Source organism: Mus caroli, chromosome 5, assembly GCF_900094665.2.
Source record: "Mus caroli chromosome 5, CAROLI_EIJ_v1.1, whole genome shotgun sequence".
NCBI classification, from domain to species: domain Eukaryota; kingdom Metazoa; phylum Chordata; class Mammalia; order Rodentia; family Muridae; genus Mus; species Mus caroli.
The window spans coordinates 117,382,220-117,392,225 of record NC_034574.1 but is presented as its reverse complement, the minus strand read 5'-3'; the positions used below and the strand labels follow the sequence as shown (position 1 = coordinate 117,392,225).

The window sequence follows — 10,006 nt, the reverse complement described above, 5'->3', positions numbered from 1 at the left end:
AAAAAAAAAAAAAAAAAAAAAAAAAATTTGACAGTCTTTAAAAACATAAACAAAACTTTTTATATACTTAATATTTGTGATCTAGCAGATTCTGATCTTTTCTTAGTGCAGAACAAACTTGTCTGTCTACTGGAGGTTTGACCCAAAAATAAAAGATGAGCTCAGCTTTGTGCTCTTTTTTTGATGTCGGGACAGGGTCTCACTATGTATCCCTGGATGATGTAGAGCTGTTCATTCATTTTTTTATATTTAATTTGGGGGATGTGGCTTTACTCTGGATCCTAGTCTTCTCCCTCAGTATTCCTGAGTCTGCGATCCAGGGATTGCAAGATCAGGCCGTCCATGGGCTTGCAAGTTTTAACTTCAGAATATGGAATGGTAGCTTTCTGTGTGCGAATGAATGTGCTGGCCACTCCTGGTTGGTAATACTTCTACAAGTAGTCAGCAAAACTGTACTTACCTTCTTTAAAGATTCCATAATGTTCAAACAAGTTATTTGATACATATTTGCCTGATATTTTAGATCCGTGGTTAATTAGAAAAGACCATAAGAAAAGCAAAGATAAAAAAAAGAAGAAAAGTATAGATCCAGATTCCATTCAAAGTGCCTTGTTAGCATCCGGTCTTGGATCAAAGCGGCCTAGTTTCTCCTCTGCACCAGTCATCTTGCCTGCTTCCAACAGTGCACCAGGTACTACACAGAAAATTCAGCTTTGGAAATGTGCTGTTGATGATCAGGTATTGATTTGAGCGATAATTAACAAATATTCTTTATCAGCCAACAGTAACAGCAACAGCAACAGCAGCCTTGTAACAAGTCAAGATGCTGTCGAAAGGGCGCAACAGATGAAGAAAGACCTGCTTGATAAACTAGAAAAATTGGCTGAAGACCTCCCTCCTAACACCCTGGATGAACTTATCGATGAACTTGGTGGTCCTGAAAATGTGGCTGAGGTAAATAGATGTGGTTAGTGCTGTGTTCCCTCTTGATACCATTTGCTTCTCCTATACAAATATGAGTGCTCTATTGGCCTCTATGGCTGCATGACAGAAGAGGTTATTAGATCCCATTATAGATGGTTGTGAGCTACCATGTGGTTGCTGGGAATTGATTTTATAATAGCCTCTGGAAGAGCAGCCAGTGCTCTTAACCATTGACTTATCTCTCCATCCCCTTTCTTCACTTTAAATTCTGTGAAATGACTGTCCTTAGAAACCTTTTTCTGTTGTATTTCATATGACTACAGAAATCCTGTGCTCATTGCCTGATTGTTTGGTCTGCTCTTGGCTACTATACTGTTGTGGGTCTTTTGTGATAGTGACCATGTACCAGCTTCTCACGATGTAAATGTTTCTTTGTCCCCAGTGACAACTTGTCACATTCATGTTTCATGCTCCTAGCCAATTTTCTTAAAACACTGTTGATGTCTATTTCTCAGATGACTGGCCGCAAAGGGCGGGTAGTGAGCAATGATGACGGGAGCATATCCTACGAGTCGAGGTCTGAACTTGATGTGCCTGTGGAGATTCTAAACATCACAGAGAAGCAAAGGTTCATGGATGGAGACAAGGTATTCTTTCCCTAGGTGGTTTTCATTAGAAGGCACCTACATAGTTTTTTCAGTGTCAACTTCAGAAGGATCTCTTATCCATTTCTCTACATCCACAGGAGGGTTATATTGAATAGTCTGTTTCTTATTAGTAGTTGTACTGATTATTTTACATATTTGAGTTTCTATAAGGTGTATGTAGTATAGATTTTGTATTGTGTGTGAGAACCTTTGAACTTGTGAATTCCCAAGCCAGGTGAGTTTGCACACCTTAGAAGTGGAGGGAGAGGATTGGGAACTCATTCTTCTTGGTTGCATTAGAACAGGAGTTTAAAGTAGCCAGGACTATGTGAGGCTTTGCTTAAAAATTAAACTGAGAGATGTAGGGACACCTGAATATAAAAATAGTAGGTAGTAGGTCATGGTAGTGATTGCTTTTCTCTTTCTTTCCCCGCCTTCTTCTCTTCTTCTTCTGTGTTAGTTACTTTTGCATAGCTGCCATTAAATATCCATAGGAACATTTAGGATGGAAGTTATTTTGTCTTAAGATTTCATACTTTTAGATTATTTTGAAAGAAAGGACATAAGGAACATCTGATCATGTTGTGACAATAAGTGGAAACCAAACCAAAAAAAAAAAAAAAATGGGACCACAAGAAAGGTTCAAGGCAAGACAGAGCTCAAAGAATTTGTCCCCTATGACTTGCTTGTTTCAACTAGGCCCCACTTCTTACTCTTTAACAATGTCATTTTATAATGAATGTAGCAAGAGAAGTCCTCCAGATTTGATTGTCTCAGTAGTCAATAGTCAGGGGAAGTTAGCTGTTAGCATGATGGAATGATCTCTAGTGTCGTGTAATTGTGGGTCTAGAGCAGTAAGAACACTGCTGGCCAGTGGTGGCGTGGCATACACCTTTCATACACCTTTAATCCCAGCTCCCTAGAGTAAAGTTAGCTACATCTCTGAGTCTGGGGTCAACATGGCCAACCTGGTCTAGAATAAGTTCTAGGACAGTTAGCACCACACAGAGAAACTCTGTCTCAAAAAGCAAAAATGCAAAAAACAAAAAACCAACAACAAAAAAAAAATGATTAGAAGGTGAGTGCTACACCATTGCTTTAATCTCACCACTCCTAGGCAGAGAGAGGCAGTTGAGTTTCTGTGGGTTCAAGGCCCGCTAGAGCTATATAGTAAGCCTGTGTCTTGATTAAAATCAAAACGTGTTCAGATTACTGGTGTCTTTTGAGTTTTTGTTTTGTGCCATGCACATTAATACAATCTACAGTGTATGGTTTATAGACTCTTCATTCATATCTGACACTGAAGACATTTTGAATACCTAGGACCCTTCTTTAGACTCCCCTGATTCTGTGTGTGCTCCTGGTAGGATTCCTAAGCATGGTTTCCATTGCTGTGCTTCACTCTAACCACTGCAGCCTTGCTCAGGAATTTCCTCAAACTTTAGATTCACAGATCTCTTCTTAGCCATTTGCTTCTAGAATTATATGCATTTTGCTTACGACTTATTTTTTTTTTAAAAGAAACAGAATTTTTCAAAAAGATTTACATTATTTTGCCAGGTTGGTAAAATAGTGGTCCACGCCTTTAATCCCAGCACTCAGGAGACAGACAGGTAGATACCTGAGTTTTGAGACAAGTCTCAACTACTGAGTGAGTTCTAGGACATCCAGGGATTATCTTAAAAAAGGAAAAACTTTATTTATTTTATATGTATGAATGTTGTGTTTGTGTGCTGTTAGAGGCCAGAAGAGGACATTGAGTCCCTGGGAACCAGAGTTATAGATGGCGGTGAGCCATTGTGTGTCTGCCATTCCTCCAGATGTTGGGATTGAAGATTTATGCCACCACGCCCACTTGTCTGAGTATTTTGCTTGAGTGTGTATACAAGCACCAAGTGTGTTCTGGCTGCTTCTTGAGGCCAAAAGACTTTCCGGTCCCCTGGGATTTGAGTTAAGAGTTTATGTGATTCTGTTATGAACCTAGGCCCAAGAATGAAAGGAATTTGTCAAAATAAGTACATCGCTAAATCATATTTTTAAAAATTATTAGCATTTTTTTTTAATTGTGTAGAAGTTCGTTTGTGAATAGGCATGCTATGGCATTTGTATGGAGGTCAAAGGATGATCAGAATCAGTTCTCTCTCTGCCACATTGACTCCTGGGATTGAACTGAGGTTATTAGACTACGCAGAAGTTTCTTTCCTTTTTATGGTTTAAACAACACACTGTTTCTCTCGTGTACTTGATTCTGGGTTGGCTAAGTGTATGATATTAATTTTGGAGTATGAGACAGGTGGATCTTGAGTTGTAGGCTAGCTTTGCGTCCATAGGACAGAAGGTCTCAGAAGGTTTCCTACTACTTCTCCTCTTACCCTCCATCTCCCTCTATTCCCTTTCTCTAGACAGAACCTTACTCTATCTAGTCTGTCTTCAGTTTTTTTTGTTTGTTTTTTTGGTTTTTTTTTGGGTTTTTTTCGAGACAGGATTTCTCTGTATAGCCCTGGCTGTCCTGGAACTCACTTTGTAGACCAAGCTGGCCTCGAACTCAGAAATCCACCTGCCTCTGCCTCCCAAGTGCTGGGATTAAAGACATTTGCCACCACGCCCAGTTTTTCTTCAGTTTCTAGTTTCAAGTGATTCTCCTGCCTCAGCCTCTGGAATAGGCAGGACCACCACTATTTTTGTCTTTTTGAGTCTGGGTCTTACTGTATAGCTCAGGATGGCTTTGAACTCATTTTTCCCTCCGGCCTCAGCCTACTGCATTCTGTGATTATGCTATGCACTGTTATGTCTGTACCCTTCCTGTTAATGTCTATATGTACTATGCACCATTATGTCTGGCCCTTAAACTGAGTGCCTCATGCTTGTTAGGGAAGCGCTCTACTTGTGAGCTGCATCACTAGCATTTTCCCCCTTAAGTCAGGATTGCTGACTGCATGCTGTCCAAGCCTTGGAAGGCTACAGGACACATGGCCTTGTCTTCTGCTTCAGAACAGTGGTGCACATAATCACATAAATACTGACTCATGTGTAGTATGCCTCCCACCTATTCTTCACTGACTGCAGCTTGCTTATGTGCTCATGCTTAGTAATAAGGGAAACTGGAGCAGCTAATCTTGACTCTGGGCAGCATATACCCAACTGGCACTAGGGCGTCATATTACTATGAAAAGAGAGTAGAGAACATTCTGGTGGCCATCACTGTCCACTGAAGTTCTCTTTCCCTTTGCTTAGAGGTAATTTTTGTTTCCTTTTCTAATTTTATACAGAATATTGCTATTATCTCTGAAGCTGCCAGCTCAGGTATTTCATTACAAGCAGATCGGAGAGCTAAAAACCAAAGGCGAAGAGTTCACATGACTTTAGAATTACCTTGGAGTGCTGATAGGGCGATTCAGCAGTTTGGTAAGTGTCTCTACTGCATCCCACTGTGAGGAAAGGTGAGAGTCATCTGTCTGTATGAGATACCAGAAGCTTATGGAACTCTCAGATTCTATACTGGAAGTGTGTTCTCTGAATGCTGTGATGTGCAATGCATGAGGAACTCCTTTTTGCCTGTTTTCAAATGGTATTGAGATCTCTGGTAGGATTACAAAGAGGTCCTGGCCTTCCAGAACAGGGTTTCTCGGAAGTATCTTCATTGTATGTTTGTATACTATGTGAGTCTTTGATAGTAGCCCACTATTTCCACAGTCGTTTCAGCTCTTAATAGCTACATGTGGTATACATTACTGTTCATGTGCATGGTTCTGTGACCTGGTGATCTACACATAACATCTAAAGTGGCTATATACTAACATTGGCTAACACTGGCTAACCAAATGATGGCAGCATTTTGGCAGATTCTGATCCTTGGGTGGTAATGCCAATGACTAGAGTTTCAATTGCTGTTATGGGGAGCTGGGAAGGGTTGTATTATTTTTAATTTTCTTTTTGAGGGTTCTCTTTCTCTCTCTCTCTCTCTCTCTCTCTCTCTCTCTCTCTGATGTGTGCAGGCTTGTACTCTCAGCACTTGATTTGTAGTACCAGGTGTTTAAGGCCTGACTTTAGCTGCATAGTGTGTTTGAGGCCATTCTGGATCTTGTCTCTTTACCTATTAAGTATTAAAGCTACGAATTAGGGTCTCAGACTAGCCCATTTCTACCTACGCTTTGTGATCATTGAACTGTACACATTTTGTAACAGGAAGAACACACAGGTCAAACCAAGTGACTGCTCCAGAGTATGTCTTTTTGATTTCGGAACTGGCTGGAGAACAGAGATTTGCATCTATTGTTGCTAAAAGACTTGAGAGTTTGGTAAGTTTTGAGTTGTATTAGATGTGCATCATATAGATGATTTGTGTTAGTTGATAAGGGTTTGACCAGAAATTCTGTGTTTTGTCAGGGGGCACTTACACATGGCGACAGAAGAGCAACAGAATCTAGAGATCTGAGCAGATTCAACTTTGACAACAAGGTACATTTCAGTGTCTCTAATGATGTAGAACTAACCACTCTAATTGCTTGCTCTTGTTAGCTTTGCCTTCTATATTTTTATGTGAGACAGGATTTGACATATCATGCTCTATACATACATTTTTTTATTCCTGTTGGAAAACACTCCTGGGATTTATGGGAAAGCATCAAGATGAGTTATTAGAAATAAAGAAAGTCATTAACATATGTCTGCTGTCTGAAAAGGCACAGAATAGGTGGTCGTAATTAATGTCCTGAATATTTATAAATAATAGTTTCTGAATATTTGGTACAGTTACAATTTATAGCATTTAAGTGGTTAAAAAATTACCCAAATGTTGAGCCTGGTTAAAACAATCTTTTTTTTTTTTTAACAGTATGGAAGAAATGCTTTAGAAATTGTTATGAAATCCATTGTAAACTTGGATTCTCCTATGGTATCACCACCTCCAGACTACCCTGGAGAATTCTTTAAAGGTAACTTAAAAATAAGTGTAACTTGGAAAAAGATATTTGGTTGGTATACTATATATGCTTTGCATGTATGAAGGCCTGGCTTCTATCCCTAGTATCAAACTGGGCATAGTACTATATTCTAGTCATCCCGGAACTCAACTTGGTGAGGCAAGAAGACTTCAGGCGTCAGGCGTGGTGGTGCACGCCTTTAATCCCAGCACTTCAGAGGCAGAGGCAGGCGGATTTCTGAGTTGGAGGCCAGCCTGGTCTACAGAGTGAGTTCCAGGACAGCCAGGGCTATACAAAGAAACCCTGTCTCGAAAAAAAAACAAAAAAAAAAAAGAAGAAGAAGGAGGATAATTCAGGACCTACTTATAGTGAGTCCCTGTCTATTAAAAAAAAGATGAAATCAGGGCTTAGATAGCTCAGCAGTTAGGAAAATTAATTGCTCTTGGAGAAGACCTTGGTTTGTGTCTCAGCACCTAGTTGGTGGCTCACAACTATCAGTAACTGCGGTTCCCTGGTATATCCAGAGCCATCCTCTGGCCTCTATGGACATTGCACACATGTGATGCCAGACATACATATAGGCAGAGCATTCAATTAATAAGTCTTGAAAGACTAGCATAGTGACACAGAAATTTAATCTCATAGGCAAATGGATCTCTGAGTTGGAGGCCAGCCTGTTCTATACAACTGAGTCCCAGGACATCCAGAGTTATATAGTATCTTGAGAAAAATCCAAAACTAATAACTTAATCTTCAAAACAAAAATTTAAAGCCCAAAGCTAAGCAACAATAAGAAACATAAATTGGTGCCTATCACATGTGGTTCATAACATGTCTTTCTCCATTTGTGTTTGGTTGAGAAGTCTTTAGTAAGAAAATCTGGGTGAGTTCACATTTTGAACCCTTTTTATAATGCCCGGGATTGAGGTGGGGGCTGTTAATTAGTTATACTTAATATCTATATAATGGAAAGAGTGAAACAGCCATTTAATTGTCTGACCTTCACATGTAAAAGTGTCTGTGCTCATGCATACAAATAATATAAAAAAATTTAAAAATAATAATACATGGACTAGAGAGAGAAAGATGGTTCAGCAGTTCAGAGTATTTGCTGATCTTGTAAAATACCTGGGTTCAGTTCTCAGCACCCACATTGGGCTCATAATTCTCTATACCTATTTCTGGAGGATATGACATACTATTCTGGAACCAGAAGGAATCTGCACAGAGTGCACATGCATGCATATATAGACAAACATACATACTCATAAAATCAAAAAAAGGAATCTTTTCTTATTTATTTCTTTTTGTTTTTGTGAGTGCCTCCATGTATATGGGAATGCCATGTGTGTNCCTTGTATACAGTGCTTACATGGGACAGTTTTCATTATCTCGGGAACTTAGGGTTTGTTTTTTGTTTTCTTCTGTTTTGGTTTTTGTTTTCTTCTAAAGGTCTCATTATACAGCCTTGGCTTGCCTACAAATCCTAATATCGAACAAGCTGGCCTTGAACACTCAGTGAGATCTCTCTGCCTCTGCCTTTTTTGCTGGAATTTATAGCAGTGTGTACCACCATGATGGGCAAACACAGTTTTCAATAGTTTCATTTTGATGAGGTTTGGGCACTTGCTGGCATATGGTATCTTTACATGTATGTGAATTTTTATTTTTAACCCAGTAGGATTTATTCCTGAAAGGAGTCCTGTTGATCTATATTGGTCCTATTATCTTATTTGTATATCCTTGTTGGAGACCACACATATTCCTCTCTCTGTCTTTTTGGCCTTTCAGTTCTTAGGATTGAAAATGGTTTTGGGCCTACTATGTCAGATGTCTAGCACTCAGTTGTACCACTCCCTAGACCTGTCTTTTATAAAAGTCCCATCAAGCCTGTCATTTCTGTAACGTGTGCAGTGGCATTTTGCCTGAATGTATGTTTGTGGAAAGGTATTCAGATCCTCAGTTACGAGTGGCCTTGGGGCACTGAGTTAAACCCTGCCTTGTCCTTTGGAAGAGCAACCAGTGTTCTTGATTGCTGAGCCATCTCTCCCAACCTCTGTGTGTTAAGTCTTCATGCTAGATCAACAGCTCCTTGAGTTATTTGGATTGTGAAGATTTTTCATAATTTTGTTTTCTTATAGACGTTCGGCAAGGACTGATAGGAGTGGGCTTGATTAATGTAGAAGATCGCTCAGGAATTCTTACTCTTGATAAAGGTAATGTCACACTGTATGTGCATGTAACTTGGATTGGTGGAGCCTTCCTTATGCTGCTGTACACTAAAGAAACCTCAACTCACATGGATGACTTTGGAGAAATCTGGTTCTCTTTCCACTTTGCTTTTGAGACACTCTGTTTCTATGGCTGTACTGACTACTCTAAGCCAGTTGGCCTTTGAGTTTCTGGGTGCGTTTCCTGTGTCTGTCTCCTCTCCTAATAAACAATTTCTTTTTTTTTTTTTTCTTTTTTAATGTATTTATTCATTACATATACAGTGTTCTGCCTGCATGTATGCTTGAAAGCCAGAAGAAGGCACCAGACCTCATTATAGATGTCTGTGAGTCACAATGTGGTTGCTGGAAATTGAACAAAGGACCTTTGGACATGTGGCTAGTTCTTTTAACCTCTGGTCCATCTCTCCAGCCCTCACTATAGAATGTTTTGAATGAAAGACAGGAGCCACTGGATCTGGCTTTTTTTACATGGTGGATTTAGTGACCACATTCATCAGGCTTGGATGGCAAGCACTTGGATAAGTTGAATCATTGCACCTAGTCTGTGATTTTTGTATTTTTGTGACACTGTCACACTCTTGGCTAGACTGGCCCTATTGGTCTCATAGCAATATTTTGCCTTAGAAACTCTAGTGCTGCGATTACAGGTAGTTCTAGAATGTAACCCAGAACCTACTATGTACTAGTAAAATGGTATTCCACTGAGTTGTTTGTTTTGTTTTCCTGAGACAGGGTTTCTCTGTGTAGCCCTGTCTGTCCTGGAACTCACTCTGTACCAGGCTGGCCTTGAACTCAGAGATCTGCTGGCTTCTGCCTCCTGAGTGCTGGGACTAAAGGTGTCAGCTTGAAACCTTTCTATTTTTGTTTATTTGCTCATTTATTTTTAACACCTGTTTCTATGCTTGGGAATTGTTAAAAGTAAGCAAAAAGTTCCATGTTTGTCTTATCCCGGATTTCATGATCTCTCACAGACGTGTGCTCACAAATTATGCATCATCTCTTTTTCTTAAAAATTTAAAAATAATAATACATGTACTAGAGAGAGAAAGATGGTTCAGCAGTTCAGAGTATTTGCTGATTTTGTAAAATACCTGGGTTCAGTTCTCAGCACCCACATTGGGGCTCATAATTCTCTATACCTATTTCTGGAGGATATGACATACTATTCTGGAACCAGAAGGAATCTGCACAGAGTGCACATGCATGCATATATAGACAAACATACATACTCATAAAATCAAAAAAAGGAATCTTTTCTTATTTATTTCTTTTTGTTTTT

The 10,006-nt window shown here is 39.5% G+C and overlaps 1 protein-coding gene across 6 annotated transcripts in view; it reads left to right on the top strand.

Annotated features, from left to right (window-relative positions):
* Positions 1 to 10,006, top strand: part of Sbno1 (strawberry notch homolog 1) — a 52,060-nt gene that overhangs the window by 31,670 nt on the left and 10,384 nt on the right. For all 6 annotated transcript variants that reach the window (XM_021163267.2, XM_021163270.2, XM_021163271.2 and 3 more), the window contains 8 exons: positions 524 to 691; positions 779 to 954; positions 1,440 to 1,571; positions 4,841 to 4,976; positions 5,757 to 5,869; positions 5,958 to 6,029; positions 6,406 to 6,505; positions 8,635 to 8,709. In XM_021163267.2, coding sequence (XP_021018926.1) covers positions 524 to 691; positions 779 to 954; positions 1,440 to 1,571; positions 4,841 to 4,976; positions 5,757 to 5,869; positions 5,958 to 6,029; positions 6,406 to 6,505; positions 8,635 to 8,709 — 972 coding nt within the window. The remainder of the gene's footprint in view (positions 1 to 523; positions 692 to 778; positions 955 to 1,439; positions 1,572 to 4,840; positions 4,977 to 5,756; positions 5,870 to 5,957; positions 6,030 to 6,405; positions 6,506 to 8,634; positions 8,710 to 10,006) is intronic.